The sequence below is a fragment of the Salpingoeca rosetta genome (assembly GCF_000188695.1).
Source record: "Salpingoeca rosetta unplaced genomic scaffold supercont1.7, whole genome shotgun sequence".
In the NCBI taxonomy this organism is placed as follows: Eukaryota; class Choanoflagellata; order Craspedida; family Salpingoecidae; genus Salpingoeca; species Salpingoeca rosetta.
The window spans coordinates 711349-731348 of NW_004754927.1; the positions used below are offsets into that span (position 1 = coordinate 711349).

The 20000-nt window shown below is 56.0% G+C and overlaps 6 protein-coding genes across 6 annotated transcripts in view; 3 read left to right on the plus strand and 3 right to left on the minus strand.

Moving 5' to 3' along the window:
- The window catches only part of PTSG_03193 (uncharacterized protein), a 5253-nt gene extending 2297 nt beyond the window's left edge, over nucleotides 1-2956 (minus strand). Inside the window, exons 1-5 of the mRNA XM_004995720.1 lie at nucleotides 2034-2956; nucleotides 1504-1747; nucleotides 995-1089; nucleotides 703-804; nucleotides 403-477 (exon numbers count right to left, since the gene is read on the minus strand). Coding sequence (XP_004995777.1) covers nucleotides 403-477; nucleotides 703-804; nucleotides 995-1089; nucleotides 1504-1747; nucleotides 2034-2890 — 1373 coding nt within the window. The 5' untranslated portion in view covers nucleotides 2891-2956. The remainder of the gene's footprint in view (nucleotides 1-402; nucleotides 478-702; nucleotides 805-994; nucleotides 1090-1503; nucleotides 1748-2033) is intronic.
- Nucleotides 2957-3020: 64 nt separating this feature from the next.
- PTSG_03194 (uncharacterized protein) lies at nucleotides 3021-5932 on the minus strand (the record flags this gene model as incomplete). The annotated part of the gene is made up of 9 exons (XM_004995721.1): nucleotides 3021-3218; nucleotides 3478-3554; nucleotides 3773-3909; nucleotides 4129-4257; nucleotides 4438-4503; nucleotides 4875-5001; nucleotides 5266-5380; nucleotides 5572-5652; nucleotides 5918-5932. 9 exons carry the CDS (start codon nucleotides 5930-5932, stop codon nucleotides 3021-3023), a joined length of 945 nt encoding a protein of 314 aa, XP_004995778.1.
- Nucleotides 5933-6192: 260 nt separating this feature from the next.
- PTSG_03195 (fructose-bisphosphate aldolase) lies at nucleotides 6193-9868 on the plus strand. Its single transcript, XM_004995722.1, has 11 exons — nucleotides 6193-6239; nucleotides 6434-6527; nucleotides 6815-6986; nucleotides 7183-7244; nucleotides 7378-7452; nucleotides 7669-7877; nucleotides 8215-8295; nucleotides 8533-8616; nucleotides 8800-8961; nucleotides 9210-9299; nucleotides 9449-9868. Exons 2-11 carry the CDS (start codon nucleotides 6440-6442, stop codon nucleotides 9524-9526), a joined length of 1101 nt encoding a protein of 366 aa, XP_004995779.1. The 5' UTR covers nucleotides 6193-6239; nucleotides 6434-6439; the 3' UTR covers nucleotides 9527-9868.
- PTSG_03196 (DEAD/DEAH box helicase) lies at nucleotides 9712-15933 on the minus strand. The gene is made up of 16 exons (XM_004995723.1): nucleotides 15646-15933; nucleotides 15085-15363; nucleotides 14791-14884; nucleotides 14559-14648; nucleotides 14288-14342; nucleotides 13591-13995; nucleotides 13239-13307; nucleotides 12980-13051; nucleotides 12085-12747; nucleotides 11828-11887; nucleotides 11596-11669; nucleotides 11299-11385; nucleotides 11013-11096; nucleotides 10684-10767; nucleotides 10391-10502; nucleotides 9712-10124 (listed from the first exon to the last, which is right to left on the minus strand). The coding sequence occupies exons 1-16, from the start codon at nucleotides 15800-15802 to the stop codon at nucleotides 9936-9938; spliced, it is 2574 nt and encodes an 857-aa protein (XP_004995780.1). The 5' UTR covers nucleotides 15803-15933; the 3' UTR covers nucleotides 9712-9935.
- Nucleotides 15934-15938: 5 nt separating this feature from the next.
- PTSG_03197 (cysteinyl-tRNA synthetase) lies at nucleotides 15939-19659 on the plus strand. Its single transcript, XM_004995724.1, has 11 exons — nucleotides 15939-16289; nucleotides 16459-16578; nucleotides 16902-17170; nucleotides 17506-17571; nucleotides 17721-17767; nucleotides 17949-18126; nucleotides 18326-18437; nucleotides 18688-18798; nucleotides 18964-19039; nucleotides 19218-19448; nucleotides 19563-19659. The coding sequence occupies exons 1-11, from the start codon at nucleotides 15978-15980 to the stop codon at nucleotides 19625-19627; spliced, it is 1587 nt and encodes a 528-aa protein (XP_004995781.1). The 5' UTR covers nucleotides 15939-15977; the 3' UTR covers nucleotides 19628-19659.
- A 77-nt stretch (nucleotides 19660-19736) lies between these two features.
- PTSG_03198 (magnesium transporter NIPA3) overlaps nucleotides 19737-20000 on the plus strand; it is a 3778-nt gene continuing 3514 nt past the window's right edge. The window contains exon 1 of the mRNA XM_004995725.1: nucleotides 19737-19920. Coding sequence (XP_004995782.1) covers nucleotides 19797-19920 — 124 coding nt within the window. The 5' untranslated portion in view covers nucleotides 19737-19796. The remainder of the gene's footprint in view (nucleotides 19921-20000) is intronic.

The following is a 20000-nucleotide window of genomic DNA, read 5'->3' on the forward strand; positions in this document are numbered from 1 at the left end:
GAATGATATAATTTCTTCAATCGCAAGTGTTACAGACGCCAGAGCTGGTATATCCCAGTGTTGTTGATGGCGCACGGAATGGTCGATACAAAGTCACGAGGGGGGGTGTATAACACTACAGACACGCTGTGTGAAAGCAATGGGACATGTGAGCTCCACCCTTGTTGGGGTGTGTGTGTGTGTGTGTGAGTGTGTGTGTGTGTGTGTGTGTGTGTGTGTGTGTGTGTGTGTGTGATTGTAATAACTAAAGTGATGTCGCCTCGAGCATGTGGTGATACAATTCACGCAGTGCAACAGCAGCAAACTGCTTGCACGACGCACACAACCACACACAACCACACAACCACACACACACACACACGCAGGAAACCGCAGGCCATGAACATGTGCACACATGTGCACGTACGTGGCAGGCCTTGTTCAAGTGGTGGATCCAAGTTCTTGATGGGCTTGGATAGCAAGAGCTCAACAATGTGCCTGCACGTGGTGACGGTGGTGGTGTTGCAGAGGCAACACAAGGATGCGCACTGAGCTACGAGCATCGGCTGTCGGATGTGCATGCGTGCATGCGTGCATGCGCAAGTGGTGTTGATTGCGTGTGTGCGCTTGTATGCCTGCATCCTTCACCTCGACCTCAAAACGTGTCTGCCTGCCCAAACACACGTGTGGTGAGGCACATGCCATGGGTGATCAACGCGATACCTCGGGCGGGTGACGGCAACAAGTTCGCCGAGGAGCACGTGCCCGAGCGCCTTGACCCATCCCATTGTGTTGATCACCAGCGGCGCGTCCCCATAGTGCTGCCTGCGTGCATATAATACATGCACACACGAATGTCGCGTGCGATGGAGATGAGAAATGCAGCAGATCATAGCAAGTGCTGACAACGGCTGTCTCGTGGAGTGTGCAGCACACACGAACGCAAGCGCGCACCCATGCACACGCGTGCAAATACACACACGAGTGCGCAGGAACGCACGCGCACAGACACGACCTGTAGAACTCAAAGGCGCCAGCGATCGCCGAGGAGTATTGCAGAGGGAAGTCTTTCGGGGACACGTCGCCAAGATAGAACGACACAGCAGGCGTCTGACAATGGACGTGAAGGTTTGGGAAGGGGGAATGTGAGAAGTGGCATCAGATACAGGCACGCATGAGCCAGGGAACAAGTGCACGGGCCAGTGGTGTGCATGTGAACGCAGTCGCGGAATACACCGCCACAGAGGTGCAGACGGGCAAGCACGCACTCGTGTAGACACAGATACACACACGCACGCAAGCACACGCAAGCACGCACGCAAGCACACACACACACACACATGCAAGCACACGCAAGCACACGCAAGCACACACACACACACGCAAGCACACGCAAGCACACGCAAGCACACGCAAGCACACGCAAGCACACACACACACACACGCAAGCACACGCAAGCACACGCAAGCACACGCAAGCACACGCAAGCACACACACACACATTGATCACGCATTGATCACACCTTGATGTGGGTGAAGGGGGAGGAGAAGAGGGGCTCCGTGATCATGACAAGGCTGATGGTGGCCGGGGGCGTGCACTCCGCTTGGCCGATGTCGCCATCCAGCAAGGCAACGCGCGGGAAGCGCGACAGCAGGCGATTGACGAGATAGCGCAGGGTGGTCGACTTGCCGGCACCCTTGGCACCACACAGCAGGACAGATGGTGGGTTACGTCCGCGTGTCGCCAGCAGCTGGTCGGCAAATGATCTGCGCAAGTTGGCAAGGAGCCGCTGGATGAGTGAGAAGGGTGCACAAGCTGCGGGTGAAATCAAACAAGCATGCACGCACATACACACCCGCACACATCCACACGCACACGAACAATCCACGCACACGCGCACACATTCACACATACACACACACATTCACACACGAACACATCCACACGCGCATACACGCACACGAACACGCACACGCACACGCACATGCACACGCACACATTCATACACACGCGCACGCACGCACAAGCGCATACAAGTATGCACGCACGCACCGAAGCTTGTCATCAATGATGGTACCGTGGGACGCCACGAGCAAGCCCGGAAGCAGCTGCGATCCAGGCTGCACGGCGCTCCCTGCTGTCGCATCACCTGTGTCATTATCAGCAGCGGTGCTGCTTTTGCTTGCCTTGGGGCGGGGCGCCTGAGCAGCATCCTCATCGTCGATGCTGTTTGCATGAACAGCGACGGAGTCCCTCGTGAGGGCTTTGAACGCCTGCGGATAGATGTTGTTGTGCGCAAACGCCAGAGCGACGTCAGACGGGTTGGCCAGCACAACCGCCACGAACCCAGCCGTACCGCGCCATCGTGCTTGCCCCTGCACCTGGTGTTGGTGTTGTTGCTGCTGCTGCTCCTGCTGCTGTTGCTCCTGCTGTTGCTCCTGCTGTTGCTCCTGCATCTGTTGTTGTAGTTGCTGCTGCTGCTGGCTGGATGCTTCAGTCAGTGTCGGAGCTGCTGTTGACGGAGGAGCACTGGCTGCATGATGAGGTGCGGCCGTGCTTGCCCCGGCTTCGATCTCCTGCATCATGTGCTGGCACAGATGCACGAGCTTGGCGGTGTCTTCGTCGCTGTTGCCCGCGTGATGAGCGTCATCATGGCCACCGCCGCCAGTGCCTTCCTCGCGCAGTGCATTGCTCGTGCACAGTATGGATGGTGCTGATGCCGTCAAGGCAGCCGAGATGGCCAGCGGCGCGCATGCGCGGCTCAGAGCCGTGCCACAGACATCAAACTCGCCACGAAGCACGGTGATGGTATAGTCGCCATGCAGTGCAAAGGATGCACCGGCGGGCACGCGCATCAGCGCCGCCCGCTCATCCACCTGCCACCTCCAGCAGCCACCGCTCTCCTCCATTTGATCGGCGCCGTGTGTCTGTGTGCTTGTCAGTACGGTGCTGCGGTGTTTGTTGTTTGATGATGATGATGATGATGATGATTGTTGTTTATGGGGGTGTTCAACGGATGAGTGATGTCAGTGGCGTCAATCACACCTCTGCACGTGCCTCCTGCGTCTCCTGCGTCTCCTGTGATTGTGCGTGTGCCTGTGGTGGGTGTTCGTCTTGGGTTGTCTGTGTTGCATGGGTTTTCTTTCCTTCTGCATCGTTGCTTGCCGCCTGTTCGTCCAGCTCGTAGTACACCTTCGCCGCCTTCTTGTTCTTCTTGATGCGCGTCACCCGCAGGCCCTTGGCAATGGCACACCATGTGTGTGTGTGTGTGTGTGTGTGTGTGTGTGTGTGTGTGTGTGTGTGTGTGTGTGTGTGTGTGTGTGTGTGTGTGTGTGTGTGTGTGTGTGTGTGTGGGTAGGTGGGTGGGTGTGTGTGGGTGGGTGTGGGTGGAAGGACGCATTGCACGAGCGATCCAGTAGCGAACGGGAGCAGGCAAGCGAATGGGGAGGAGCATGTCATCACACGCACAGCGCATGCACGTATGCACGCGATATACCTGCAGCTGGCTGGTGTTGTTGACGTGGGTGCCGCCGCAAGCGCACTCGCACCCGCCAACGGAGACAACACGACGCGCTAACACATCAGACGCGCAAAGAAGCACAGTCACGTGAATCGCCAATGAAGTGGAGGGGGGAGGTTTACACAGGACCTAGTGCTCCCATACAAGCAGACTTGCTCACGCAGCCACAGGCACGTACAGGCAAAGTCCCCACAAACACATTCACACCATGTGCACACACGCACGCACACACACACACACACGTGTGCACGCGTTGCGCCATGTCACTCACGGAGTTCGGACCCCTCCACATCGTAGATGCGCATAGAGACATCTGTGTTCTTGCTGACGAGCGTTGAGACGGCCTCGTTCAGCCTTGCGACCACAGCCGCCCGCTCCTCAGCGGGGATTGCCCCAATGTACTCTGTGCTTGCAGGGACGAGCCCGCGCGACGATGCGAGCGGGTGTGAGTGCGATGGCAACAAAATGCACACACATGGACAAGTGCGATGGCAACAAAATGCACACACATGGACAAGTGCACACACACACACAAATGCACACAAATGCACACAAATGCACACAAATGCACACAAATGCACACAAATGCACACAGATGCACACAAATGCACACAGATGCACACACACGCGCGCGCACAATGCAAATGCAAGCGTGTGTCCAGGTCCGTTCGTCCAATCGCCTGCATCGCCGCATCCAGCAGATGCCCGGCCGAGTGCATCGCCGCATCCAGCAGATGCCCGGCCGAGTGCAGTCTGCTCCCACGAGGTGAGACAGTTGGAGTGAGTAACTGAGTGTGTGTATGTGTGTGTGCAAGAGCTGGCGTGCAATTTGCGCTGGCTGGCCAGCTGGTTCGCCTTGTTTGAGGTCAGCCCCACGTGCAGACGCACACGTGCACGCACACACACGTCTACAGGCACTTGCCCCTGTGTATTCACCTTGCGTGGCGGCGGCGCTTGTCTGCATCAACAGCAAGGGAGACCTCGTCGCCAGCGCACAAGGTGCTGTGACCGTGGCACGCAATTGAAGCACATCAGTGAGCACGAACAGCGTGTTTGGAATGCTGTCCGCAAAGCTGCAATGATATAACGCAACACCAGCATCTCCACAATGTCACATGTTGATCAACAAATAACAACGGCAAACACACAACAAACGTACACACACACACGCACACGCACACACGCACACATTCACACACGCACACGCACACACGCACACACGCACACACACGCACACACGCACACACGCACACACGCACACACGCACACACGCACACGCACACGCACACGCACACGCACACGCACACGCACACGCACACGCACACACACGAACACGCACACACACACAAACGTACACACACATACGCGCACACCTGTTGGGGTTGGCAAAAGTGCCCAGGTGTTCGACCACGCCATGGCGATCCTTGGAGATGCGCACGTGAGTGACGCGAAACACGGCGTCATCCTTGGTGATGGTCCCCGTGTCGCTTGGCTGCCCACCTGGACATCAAACACAAACCAAAACAATGAGCCCGACGCAAAACAAGCCACAACAACCCATGAGAAACGCACAGTGAGAACACGAGTTCGGCAACCATGGGCGCAAGTTGCAGCCATTTTTGCATGTGTTGTCACATCATGTCACATCACCTCAGCGAGCGAACTAGTTGGTGTGATGCGACATGCGGCATCAAGAATGAGAAGCGGACACGAGCCCAAAGCAAGTGTCTGAGGCCCAGGGCTGCAAGCCTAATCATAACGCACCTCCTTGGGGATGAAACAGCGTCTGGTTCAGAAGAACAATCCACTGCTTCGATCCATCGCCATTATCGCTGTCCTCGCACTCAAACACAGACAGCACTTCCGCGTTGCCTTCAAACTGTACACAGCAACAGCAGCAAAAACAACGGCAACAGATCTCCATCAGGAAATGTGGCTATTGAAGGAAAGGTGCAGCTATTCAAGGGAAGGCGCACCCGCCTCGCCACTCCACTTCAGACCCTCCACTTCAGATACCCTTGATGTCACACCCTCCAACACACACTCACGGGACTTGAATGAAAACACCACCTGATACGTGTCGTTGTAGTAGAGCCGCGTTGTTGGAATCGGCTTTGGGGACGCTGCCCGCTCAACGTTCTGTTCCTCCGCCTGTACACAGGATGATGTATGAGCGATGGAACCAAGTTTGGTCAAAAAGAGGGAGAGGGAGTGGGGGAGAGATGCCACTAAGCACAAGCCCTTGTACACACACACACACACACACACGCACGCACGCGCACACACACACACACACACACACACACACACACACACACACACACACACAACACACACACACACACACACACAACACACACACACACACACACACACACACACACACACACACACACACACACACACACACACACACACATGCCTTCCCCATCTCTGAGCGCCGGGAACAGTGTAAGATTTCAGCGAGTTTTCCCCAATAAAACCACACACACACACAACACACACACACACACACCAACCATGATCAGTCAGCAGCGTCCGGCTCAGCTCTGTGTTCACGACACCACATAAAGTACGCCTCGAAATGCAGAATATTGGTTGAAAACATCTAAGAATCCCGTCAAACCACCACAGCGATTTCTTCTGCCCTTCTGCCCTTCTGCCCTTCTTGTGGTATTGCCTCATTTTTCTCTGCCACACTGCCATCGTTGCCACTGCCCACCAACTCTCACCACCGAGTGAGTGCTGTGCATGTGTGCTCTTGTTGTTGTTGTGTGTGTGTGTGTGTGTGTGCGTGCGTGCGTGTGTGTGTGCTCTTGTTGTTTTTGTGTACTGTTGTTGTTGTTGTGTGCTCTTGGTGTTACTGCCTTGCCCGTGCCACGCAGGCACTGACGCTCCATTTTCTCCGTCGTCTTGTCGCCATTTTCGACAGGTCACCATGCCTTTCCCTGAGGATGTCAAGCCCGGCGTCGTCGTCGGCGAGAACCTGCACAAGCTCCTCAAGTACGCCCAGGACGAGGGATTCGGTACGTGTGCACCGCCACCCTGTGTCTGCGTCTGCGTGTCACACGTATGCCCCATTGAAACACATGCATGCATCCACGCAACCACACAACAAACGTGCCTTTTTCCCTGTGTTTCGTTGGCGCTTGCTCTCCTCAACGTTGTCGACACCTTTGATCCCTTCCTTCTCTTATTCCTCTCGCCATTTCTTTGCCCCCCCCCTTGGCCTCGCTTGGTCGGGGTTGTTTCTGTTGGTTGCCCTCCTTCCCTTCCTTCCTTTCCCTCCTTGCCGTCCTTGCTGTGCCTGCAGCCATCCCAGCCGTGAACTGCGTGAGCACCAGCTCCGTCAACGCCGTCCTCGAGGCTGCTGCCAAGGTCAAGTCCCCCGTCATGCTGCAGGTGTCCAACGGTGGCGCCCAGTTCTTCGCCGGCAAGAGCATCCCCAACAACGAGCAGCAGGCCTCCATCGCTGGTGCCATCAGGTGTGTGCATGTGTGTGTGTGTGTGTGTCATGCGTGCATGCGTGCGTGCATGCATGCTTGAAGAATAGTCGTGTGCGCAATCGTCATACGCTGCAAACCTCTGAGAGATTCATTCAGCGCTGTACGACCTTGCCTGTTCTGCTCATGCTTCCGCTCATCCACACACACACCCCGGTCACTGTGCTCGTTTGGTTAGCTTTGCCTTCCACGCCCGCCTCATGGCCGAGCACTACGGCGTTCCCGTCATCCTCCACTCCGGTGCGGCCGCCAACACCTCTCCGCATCTTGCCTGGAATTTGCGTGCATGCATATTGCTTTGCTTCGCGGTCTGCGCTCGCTCGTGCCCACAGCCCCCTGTCCCCGTATCCGTGCAACCACCGCTGTGTGCTAGACCACTGCGCGGAGAAGCTCCTCCCCTGGCTGGACGGCATGCTCGACGCTGACGAGACATACTTCAAGGAGCACGGTGCGGTCGCTGGGCTGTGCGTGTATGTGCGTGTATGTGCGTGCTGGTGTGGCTGTGTGTGAATGTATACGCTGGTTGCACCTGCTGTCTCTGATGTGAATTTGCTTTCCTTCTTCACACATTGCTCACATGTACATGTGACGGCTTGCCCCGGGCGTGCGACCACCACAAATCGGCAACACAACCATCAATCGTCACCACCACCATCACTTCCAGGCGTGCCTCTGTTCTCGTCGCACATGATTGACCTGTCTGAGTGCGACATGGAGAAGAACATCCGCATCTCTGGGGAGTACCTGAAGCGGTGCGCGCGCCTGAACATCCTGCTTGAGATGGAGATGGGCATCACCGGCGGCGAGGAGGACGGCGTCGACAACTCGGATGTCGACAACGCTGCCCTCTACTCCCAGCCAGAGGACATCTGGGTACGCATCCCGCCTTTGCCTGCCGCTTACCCGTACTTGCCCGCTCACGTACACACCACGCGAGTGTGTGTCTGCGTGTCTGCGTGTGTGTCTGTGTGTGTCTACGTGTGTCTGCGTGTGTCTGTGTCTGCGTATGTGACATGTTAGTGAGCTCGCTCGCTTGTTCGTGCGTCACACGTGTGTATGCATCAGGCGCCTGCCAACTGTGCATCCTCCGACTTCCTGCAGCTGTGTCGAATTGAGCGTTGTGATCTTGCTCACCATCACCAAAAACAACCATCCACGTACCACCCTTTCGTTTGTGTGATACCTGCACCTTCATTTCCGATGCCATCAGCGCTGCTACAAGCATCTCTCTGAGATCAGCCACAACTTCACCATCGCCGCCGCCTTTGGCAACGTCCACGGCGTGTACAAGGTCAGCAGCGCCGCATCACTGCACTGCATGGCCGCACTCTTGTTGAATTGTCGTGGCTCCTCCCGCGGTGTGCCCTGTGCTCCTGACAAACACAATCCTCACGTACCGCACCGTCAGAAATAGTTGCACACCTGCTGACGCTCCCATCCGCGCGTGGATGTGCTCGCTCCTTTCATTCGTTTGTTCGTGTGTGTGTGTGTGTGTGTGTGTGTGTTTCGCTGATTTCCTCCCAAACAGCCCGGCAACGTGAAGCTGTCCCCCGAGATTCTGAAGCACTCGCAGGACTACGTCAAGAAGCAGCTCGGCACCGAGGACGACAAGGTGCGCCATGGTGGCTTGTCATCCTGCTGTGTGCACATTGCCTTGTTTTTTTTTTTTTTTTCTTTATCAGCGACTGTGACAGCTTGGTTCCTACTTTGTCCTTCGCAACGCTCACAGATTTTACACACACGCTTGACCGCTGTTGTAATGTTGCTGTGTTTGCATGTGATTGTGCGTGCGCAGCCGGTGCTGTTTGTGTTCCACGGCGGCTCTGGCTCTGAGAAGTCGAAGATCAAGGAGGCCATCTCCTATGGCGTGATCAAGATGAACATCGACACAGACACACAGTGGGCATACTGGAACGGCGTCCGCGAGTACGAGGCAAAGACCCACGACTACCTCCAGGTCCGATCTGTGTATGTGTAGATGTGTGTGCGTGTGAACGCGATTCGGTACTGTGGAGTTGCTTTTTTTTTTTTCTTCCCTGCAGGCATTGCGGTCGGTGACATGCGTGCTTACCCCTGTGTGCACCCACACGCCCATCCACCTGACGTGTTGGTGTGTGTGTGTGTGTGTGTGTGTGTGTGTGTGTGTGTGTGTGTGTGTGTGTGTGTGTGTGTGTGTGTGTGTGTGTGTGTGTGTGTGGAGCGCAGGGCCAGATTGGCAACCCAGAGGGTGAGGACAAGCCCAACAAGAAGAAGTACGACCCGCGCGTGTGGCTGCGCAAGGCCGAGGAGAGCATGGTCAGTCCCACTCGCCAACGGTGCTGCTGACGCTGTGGACGTGTACATTGCATTCACAACACTTGCCACTCTCACTCTGCTTGCACCCCACGTCATCTGTCATGGATGCACGCTCTACACCACCATGTCAACACCCACCCACACCACAGGTGAAGCGCCTTGAGGAGTCGTTTGCCGACCTCAACTGCATCGGCCGCTACACCCCCGCGGTCAAGGCCAGCCAGTAAACCCTCGGCGCTGTGTGCACATGCGCTGCTGTCATGAGCGGTGCATGCTGCTGCTGTGTACGCGTGCGCGTGTGTTGATGGCCAATGAACCGTCCATGCACTACCCACGCGTGTGCTGTGTGTCCCAACACAACCGTTTCAATGCATTTGCTGCTGTTGACTCCCGTTGTTGACATCTTCCTTTGCCTGGGTGCGTTTTTCTTGTTTCGCCCAACAAACAACATACACACACCCAAGCCACACCATCCTCAATACAACACACCATACAACCAGCAGCGACACGTTTGTGCAAAGAGAGGGGGTGATTGGGCATGATGCGACACAAACACCACTACACACGCACCCCCACACGCACACGCACACACGCCACAAGCACAGATACACACACGCACGCACACAAACGCGTGTCCTATTTCCTCTTGCTCTTCTTGAAGGTCTTTGCGCGCTTGCTGTCAATGACACCGCCCCCAAACTCGCTGGCGATTGCGCGCTCGAAGACCTTGCGTGCGCCCCTCTTCATCTGCTGCGCTGCCGTCTTCTTCATCTCCCGTCGCCGCTTCACCTGCTGCCGCTGCGTCATGCGCCGCTGGTTCAGCACCTGTGCGTGTGTGTGTGTGTGTGTGTGTGTGTGTGTGTGTGTGTGTGTGTGTGTGTGTGTGTGTGTGTGTGTGTGTGTGTGTGTGTGTGTGTGTTCGTGCGTTGAGATGTAATGCAACACACATGCACGCTGTGCAACGCAACGCAAATGTACACACGCGACAAGCATAGCCGCGTGCACATCATGTCTCCACCTCCCCCTGCCTCAATACACAACAACAACAACAACACCAACACCCTCATCATCAACAACAACACTCGACTCACGGCAATCTGCGAGGGCGCCTGCTGCAGAGCAAACGACTTTGCAACGTGGCCAAAGTGGAGGGCCGAGATGTGGAAGATGTGCTTCAACGCAGACGGATATGTGGCGTAGGACCTGCAAACAACAAGAAAGGGAGTTGTGGGAGGGGGGTTCGGGCAGACAATGATGGTGGTTGAGTGAAAGGAAAAAGAGATTCATATGCCAGAGAAACAAGCACGAACGCATGCACGTAGACACACACTCACACACCTACACTCACTCCCTCACACTCACTCACACGCACGCCCACGCACACCTGATGAAAGATGAGTAGGCGCGGCGCGCAGCGGCAGAAACATCCGGATTGTGCGACACGCGATTCTCAAAGTGAATTTGAAGCCTTGAGCATTGCAAAACAGCGTGGCGGTGATGGTCACAGCAGATGAGAACCAATAGCGAGCACAAGCCAAGCCATAGTGCAATAAGACGACGACACACACGATCCAACCACACCCATCACGTCATTGCTACACACGACAGCCACATGACAACATCGGTGCCACATCACAACAACCCGCACGACACGCCCCTGCCATCACCATCACTACAGCCACCATCACCGCCATCACTACCATCACTGCTCACCTGATTGCGAGGTCGCGGTGGTCGCGGGCGCCGCGGTGCAGCGGCATGCGCTCAAGCAAGGACGACGCCTCAACAGGTGTTGGACTGCAGTGCGCCCGACACAAGACAGTGGTCGGTGGTTGGTGGTGAGTGGCTTCGAGGAAGAGTGTGGCGGTGATGTGCACAGTGCTGATGCGCGTTCGTAAATAATGTGCTCGCAAGTCCGTACTCGTGTGAGTGTGCATGCAGCACATGACAAGAGACGGCAGAACAACAACTTTGACACACGACACTTGCTCGTGCTTACTTGAGGCCCTTTTCCTGAAGAACATCGGACACGAATTCCTGTTCCGATGGCAGAAGAAACAGCAACGACGTACCACCGCGTCCAGACCTGTTGGTGTGTGTGTGTGTGTGTGTGTGTGTGTGTGTGTGTGCCGCGAAGATGAGCTGTCAGGTGCAGATGCAAATCCTTTGTGTTGGGATGGACATGCCTCTTCTTCGCCACGTGTACCCAGCCGGCATCACAACAACAACAACAACAGCAGCAGCAGCAGCAGCAGCAGCAGCAGCAAGACGAGAAGTAGTCGTGTGCGCCACCCACCGAGCTGTGCGGCCGATGCGGTGCACGTAGTCCTCAATCGAAGCAGGCGCACTCAGCTGTATCACCCACGTCACCTGCGTACATGCGTGTGTTGAGGAGGAGATGTGGGCTCGATGGTGTGCTTATCAGCATGCGCGACTCAAACCGACACTAAACACACACACAGAGAGAGCAAACGCAGCAAAATCACCGCAAGCACACAGCACACACTCCCGCACACATCGTTCCTTACGTTTGGAAGATCAAGACCACGTGCAGCAACGTCTGTGCAAATGAGGGCGGCATTGGGTGCCTGCAAGCAAAACACGCATGAGCATGAGGAAATTGCCATGGCAACGAGTAAACGCGGTGCACACACACACACGTACCACATACGCACACACACATACACACACACACAAGCAACACACACACACATACGTCACACCATCATAACACACACGAGCAACACACACGAGCAACACCAGACACACGCAACAACGCACACACCTTGGCGAACTTTGAATACGCCTTGACGCGCTCCTTGTGTCGCATTCCGCCGTGAAGGAAGAACACGCGCAGACCCTGCAGGTACGTGGCAACACGGTTTTGGCCACCATCCTCCTGCTCATCACCGCTGTCATCGTCATCATTGTCGTCATCATTGTCGTCATCATTGTCGTCATCATTGTCGCCGTTGTGGCGGCTGGCCCCCATATCTCCCTCCTCGTCGCTGCCCATCGCAGCATCCTTGACTTCCCCAGCGCCATCACCACCGCTGCTGTGGCTGTCTCCACGCCCAGCGTTCGAATCGCCGGCACTACCACCAAACCCAAACTTGAACCCAACAAACTGCCCGTCGCCGCCGTCACCTTCGGCGTCATCGACAGCGGTGCTCGTGCCTGCAGGCAGCTTGTCTTTTCTGCGTTTCGCTGATACGAACGCGACGGCCTTTGCGCTCTTCCCGCTACCAGACGATGATGCTGATGACGATGATGTTGATGCTGCGTCCGTTGCCTTGCTCTTGCGGCTGCCACCGTCGTCTGCGCCGCCTTGTGTCCTCTGTGCAAGCTTCGCTTTCTTGTTGTCTCTCTCCTTCTTTTCCTTTGCTCTTCGCTTCTTCTCCTCTCCATCTCCGCGGTCGTTGTCGTCATCGTCATCGATGCGCGCGTCCTGTGTGTGTGTGGGGGGGGGTGTGGGTGGGTGTGTGTGTGTGTGTGTGTGTGTATGTATGTGTGTGTGTATTGTGCGTGCGTATTGTATGTGTGCGTATTGTACGTGTGTGATTGGTATGTGAGTGATGAGCGTGTGTGTGTGAGTGTGTGTGTGTGTGTGTGTGTGATTGGATATCAATGTGCTTGCCTGTGCATGTGTGCAGAAGAGAGGGGTCAACACCGCCACATACCTTGTGAATGTACGGCTGGAGCAGCTTCTCGTAGTACGACACCTCGTCACGACACGACACAAACACAATCACCTGCACAGTGCCACCACACAAAGAACATCACAGCATGAGGGAAACAGGCAGCGAGCAGGGGAGCGATGCAAGCAACGAATGATTCCCCTCCCGTAACACGCATACACACACAAGCACAAAACCACACAGTGCACGCACACGCACACGCACACAAAGCACACAAAGCACACAAGCGCGATGCACATGCCTTGTCGCTCTTCGGTGCACCAGAGCCGCATGTTGCCTTGAGCAGCGACGCTACACACATGAGGCGTTGCTGAAGACGCGAGCACGGCAGATGGTGATGGTGCAAGATGAGACAGGGTAGAGGGGGAGTGGGCAGGTGGTGTGTAAGAACATGGACATGCAGAGCAGGCAAAGTGCCGGAGGAAGTAAGGAGGAATGGCGTGTTAGTGTGGTGTATTAGTCTTCATATGTGGTAGCGACGCGAGACGGAGCTAGATGGGCAGGTGGCGTCAAACAACAACCGCCCATGACAATACGCTCCCCGCTATCCCTTCCCTCAATGTCATCATGGCACATGACACGGCTCGGTGTACCTTGCATGGGACGATGGCCACCTGCTGCTTGAGCTTCTCTGGGATGACCCATGTCTTCGCATCCTTCAGTGCCTCTCCTCTTCTCGCCGCCCGGCGTTTGGCGCTGCTCATTGTGCCATCGTCATCATCACCATCACCATCGTCACCATCGTCACCACCGTTGGCGCCGATGCTGTCGTCACGGTCACGTGTCTGTGACGCGTCGTCGTGTTCGCCACTACCGGCTGCGTTCGTCGACTGGTCCCCCTCTCCTCCCTTCCCTGCACCACCACTGCCACCACTGCTCGCGCCATCATCACCACCAGTGCTGCTGTCTGTGCTCTTGTGCAGGGTCTTCTTGGCGATCTTGAGCCGCCGTGTTGTCTCCGCGTGCGCATCCACGAACATCGGCTGCGACAGAATCATCTGGTGTTGCGGCGTGTTTGTGACGGAGGGGCAAACAAGGGGGGAGGACGGGTTGATGAAGGGCATGGAGTGTGAGAAAGATGTTGCGTGCATTTGCGTGTGTGTGTGTGTGTGTGTGTGTGTGTGTGTGTGTGTGTGTGTGTGTGTGTGTGCAAGTGTGTGTTTGTGTGAGCGTGCGTGGCGCTCACGGCGAGAACACTCTCCATTCTCCACGCTCCCAGCAACAGACGCACACACACAGCAGCAGCACCACCACCAACAATATGGTTGATGGGCAGTGAGGACACAGCACCTTTGCCAAGCGCTTCACGCTGTCCGTGAGTGTGGCGGAGACCAAGGCGTTGATCCTGTACCCAGCGCACAGCATCGCCATGTCATCGACGTTGAAATAAACAAAATGTCACGGTCCACACACACATGCACACATATGCACACACACATGCACACATATGCACACATATGCACACACACATGCACACGCACACACACGCACATGCACACACATGCACATGCCCATAAACACCCATACACCCACATACATCCACGTACACAACACGCCCCACCTGCGCTTTGACTTGTTGGTCTTGCTGCGGGCATCGTCCATGGCTTTGACAATCTTGGTCACGCTCTTCTCAAACCCTTCATCCATCAGCCTGCAAGCCAGAGGGGGGGAGGCAAGCATTGTGTGTGTGTGTGTGTGTGTGTGTGTGTGTGTGTGTGTGTGTGTGTGTGTGTGTGTGTGTGTGTACGCACGTCAAGCAGTGCATTTGCATGTGTGTGCGTGTGTGCACGAACCGATCGGCCTCGTCGAGAACGAGCCAGCGAATGCTCTTGAGCTGTAGCGATTGCGTGCTCTCAATGTGGTCGAGAAGGCGACCAGGGGTGGCGACTGCACAGTGCGCACGACAGATGACATATGAGGAGGACGTTGGCGCTCGGTGACAGCAGCAAATGCACATCCATATGCAACGTATGCCTAAGAATTACACAGCCACGTACACACACAGCCTCGCACACACACACACACAAACACACACACACGCACAACAACTGTGTACACACACACATATGAACTGCCATGCAACTCACTGAGGACGTTGATGCCCTTGCGAATGCTGGCCTTCTGCGACTTCTTCTTCTCGCCACCAGTGAGGAGACCAGGCACGATCCACACCGAGGACGAAAGCAGTTGTTTGATGACCTCGAAGCTCTGCTTGGCCAACTCACGCGTTGGGCACAGCACAACTGCCAGGGGCCCATCTGAGCGCTTGACGCGGAACTTGAGGTTCTGCAAGTCGTTGATGATGGGCACCGCGTAGGCCAGGGTCTTGCCCGTACCTGTGGCTGACCGCAGCATGACATCCTCGCCTGCAAGAGAAATACAAGGGATGCGGGGAAGGGGGGAAGGGTGTGTGTGTGTGAGTGCGCATGTTGCTTGCGCGAGCCACCCGCATGCAGCAGCCCTTAAACGCACGTACGCACACACATGCACGTAGACGTGCACACGCACACGCACACGCACACGCACACGCACACGCACACGCACACGCACACGCACACGCACACGCACACGCACACGCACACGCACACGCACACGCACACGCACACGCACACGCACACGCACACGCACACGCACACGCACACGCACACCTTTGAGCATGAGTGGGATCGCCAGCTGCTGCGGCTTGGTCATCTCCTCCAGCTTGAGGCGCGTTGCGATGCACTTCTGCAAACGCTCAGCCAACGCCAGCTCGCTGAACCGCGTGCACCTGCCCTTGGGCTGCTGCTTCTGCCCTTGCATCTCCATGCTTCCCCCTCAACTGCCTGCCTCAATCCAAGAAGCGATCGCAAGCAAACTCCTCAACACAAGCAAGCAACAAGTCAGCTGACAACTGCACCCACGTGGTCTGCTGTTGCTTTGTGTGTGTTTGTTTTCGTGAGATGAAGAATTGCACACACACGAGGGAGGACAACCAACAACGATGATGAGCTGTGGTGGCAGGGTTGCTGCTGGTGGTGGCAGGGCGTTGCGGGTGTTTAATGGGCTGACAAGGCAGCTGGAGACGGTGAACCCGGCCGGGGTGAACGAAAGAGGGTGGCTGACATGGTATCAGTGTGGACCTACGGTGTATGATCACTCGCACATCGGACATGCAGTGTGCTTCCAGCGCTTTGACATCTTGAGGCGCGTCATGGAACGCCACTTTGGGATGCATGTGCTGCAAGTCTGGGGCATGACAGACATTGACGACAAGATCATTCGGAAGGCACACACAGAGCAGCGTCACTGGCAGGTTTGTTGGGATGTGTGGTGGAGGGGTGTGTCTGTCTGCCTGCCTGCCTGCCTGCCTGTCTGTCTGTGGTGCTTGCGCGGGCAAACGTCATCTTCTTGCTCTTTCTCATATCTCTGTCTCTGCGACCTCGGCCCGCCTCCCATATGCTTATCTCTCACGTCTTCACTAGGATATTGCTCGGCAATATGAGGAATCGTTCTTCCAAGACATGGCTGCGTTGAATATCCTTCCACCAGCCCATATCACGCGCGTCACGGAACACATCGACGAGATCATTGAGTTCATACAGGTGCAGTTGTTGTGCATGTGTATGTGTGTGTGTGTGTGTGTGTGTGTGTGTGTGTGTGTGTGTGTGTGTGTGTGGGTCGGTGTGGGTCGGTGTGGGTCGGTGTGGGTGTATGTGGGTGTGCGGGTGTGGGTGTCATTGTGTGTGCATCTGCTTCTCTGTCTCTGTGTCTCTGTCTGTCTGTCTATGTGTGCAGGTGTGTGTGTGTGTGTGCGTGTGTGCGTGTGTGTGTGTGTGTGTGTGTTAACCCAGTGTTGTGCTTGTCAACAGCTGCAAGTCCAGCTCACAACGCAAGCGCGTGTGTTGCCCGTGTCTGGTTCAAACAGGGGATTCTTGATCGAGGGCACGCGTACGTGACGCCGAGTGGCGTGTACTTTGATCTTCAAGCCTTTGGTGAGGACAAGTACGGCCGCTTAGGAAAAGGGGTGCAATCCACAGCAGCAGCGTCAACACGTGCAGATGCAGATGCGGGTGCTGCTGCCGACAGCAACGACGCTGCACATAAGCGACACCGTGCAGACTTTGCGCTGTGGAAGCGCGGTGACGCTGGGGACCCAACATGGGACGCTCCATTTGGCAAAGGCAGACCAGGGTGGTGAGTCAAGGCTGCACATGGTGTGTTTGTGTTTGTGTGTGCACGCGCGCGAGTCGTGCGTGCGTGTGTGTGTGGGGGGGGTGTCTGTCTGTCTGTCTGTCTGTCTGTCTGTGCCTGTGTCTGTGTGTCTGTGTATCTGTGTGTCTGTGCCTGTCTGTCTGTGCATGTGTGTCTGTGCATGTGTGTCTGTGCATGTGTGTCTGCATGTCTGTGTGACGTGGACGATTTCCCCAAGTCGCACCTTTGTACATGCCTGCTTGCTCGCGTCGGTCAGGATCGCTTGTGCACGTGCAAGTCACGAATCCCTGCTGTCTGCTCTCATGTTCACGCTCAAGGCACATTGAGTGCTCTGCCATGGCAAGCAAGTACCTTGGGCAACACATCGACATTCACACGGGCGGGTGGGTGCGCTGAGAGTTTGTGTGTGACATGGAATAACTGGGACGATCAAGATGACAGTGGTGCTGCTGGTGTTGGTGCTGGTGCTACTGGCTCCATTGTGAGTGACACTGCATGCGATCCCCTCACGCACTTGTGTACATGTACGCAGAATCGATCTTCTGTATCCGCATCACACAAACGAGCTTGCGCAATGTGGTGAGTACTGCACTCTCGATTGCACCGCTGGCTACGCATGCCCAAGGAGTGTGGACACCCTGCCCTTGACTGCACGCAACGACAAGCACGTGCTCTCAAAATCTCTCACACTCACCCTCACTCACGAACTCACACTCACACTCTCACGCACACACGCTGGCTCCCACACTCCGTCGACCAGAGAGCCACTATGGCCACTGCGACTGGGTGCGGCACTTCTGGCACACAGGACACCTCACAACGCGCAGCGAGAAGATGTCAAAGTCGCTTGGAAACACAATCGCCATCAAGGACTTTCTGCAGTCACACACACACAACGACCTGCGCATGCTCTGCCTGCAATCCCGCTATCGATCAGAGTAAGTCTACGTGCGCACACGCGCGTCTGTGTCTGTGTCTCTGTGTGCGCCTTGTGTCTGTGTCTGCGCCTTGTGTGTGTCTGTGTGTGTCTGTGTGTCTGCGTGCACGTGTGTCGGCTGCGACCCGCATGTGCATGTTGTCATCTGACCCACGGTGCTTTGGTTGCGGCGGTGGGTTTCGGCCTTGTCCATTGTTCAGCATTGCGTTCAGCGACAGCGACGTGACGGCGGCATCTCGTCTTCTCCAGCGCCTCTCCTCTTTCGTCGCCAACATGGACGCCACCACGCCATTCGCCCCTCCGCAAACACAGGTGCTGCCATGACAACGTCGATGTAATTGTGTGTGTGCGTCTGTCTGTCTGTCTGTCTGTCTGTCTGTCTGTCTGTCTGTCTGTCTGTCTGCCTGTCTGTCTGTCTGTCTCCCTCCGCCTCTATCGGTGCTTTCATGTCTTTTTCTGTTTAACAAATCTTCATCATACATCACAAGCTCGTCCCCAGCTTATCCCCAACCACACACTCTCACGCACATACAACTACTTACACTCTCGTGTTCATATGCAGAGTCTGCGGCCATCGCCGGCGTGTGTGGAGTTAATGGAAACCATGTGCACATCCGCTGCTGCCCTGGACGCTGCTCTCTGTGACGACTTTAACACACCCCAGGCCCTCAAGGTCCGTAAGCACGTGTGTGTCTGTGTGTGTTTGTCTGTTTGTCTGTTTGTCTGTTTGTCTGTTTGTATCTACATGTATGTGAGTGTGTCCACAATAGCTCATGTCATGTCTCATGACCGTCACTGGCGTTACGACGACCACACTCCCCCCCCCTTGATTCTTCAGATTGTGAATCAAGTGGTCACATCGACGAATCACGCCGCTGCAAACAGCGATGTTGCACTGGGCGTCCTCTCCCATGGTTCGTGACACTCTTCTGCGCACCATGTGTTGCATGCGCTTGAGTGCAACCAGCCCTGCTTGCCCTAGCACACAACCCAAGTTGCTTACGCCCCATTGGTACACGAAACGCCTGCACTCCCGCTCCCCACCTTCTTCTCCACCTTCTCCTCCTCCTCCACCTTCTCCACCTTCAACAGCCGGGCGATGGGTGCGCGGTGTGCTGGAGATGTTTGGCTTGACACTGCCGTCGCCAAGTGGAAGCAGCAGCAGCAGCAGCACTACTACTACTGATGGCAGCCGCGCGGCTGGTGTTATCGACGCGTGCGTGGAGCTGCGTAGCACTGCGCGCGAGATTGCGCTATCGAGTGGCGATGCGGATGTGAAAGGAAGATTACTGGCAGCATGCGACGCCACCCGCGACCAGCTTGGTTCGTGACAAGAGTCAGTAATGCTGTCTGTGTTCTCGCTGCCAGGCCGCCATTTGAACCATGTTCCCCTTAACTGCAGCTCACACTGTCCCACTCCCTCCTCCACTTCTGCAGGGTCGCATGGCGTGGAGGTTCGGGATGCGCGCACTGGCCCCTCATGGCGATGGAAGCCCGAGTGATGTGTCTGTGTGTGTGTGTGTGTGTGTGTGTGTGTGTCTGTGTGTGCATAAACCAGTGAGCACGCAAAGTCAAGTCACATCACATCACATCAAGCGTATTTTTGGAAGAAGGACAGCAACTCCCACACACAAAGCATCTCGCTGCTGCTGATCGCACCACCACGCAACGATGGACAACCGAGACAACCGGATCGGAGTAGGGCTGGCTCTTTCGTCCAGTGCCTTCATTGGGCTGAGCTTCATCGTGAAGAAGAAGGGCCTCATTCGTTCCAGAGCATCGGGCTCCTCAGCCGGTGCGAGTCGTGCGTGTGTGTGTGTGTGTGTGTGTGTGTGTGTGTGTGTGTGTGTGTGTGTGTGTGTGTGTGTGTGTGTG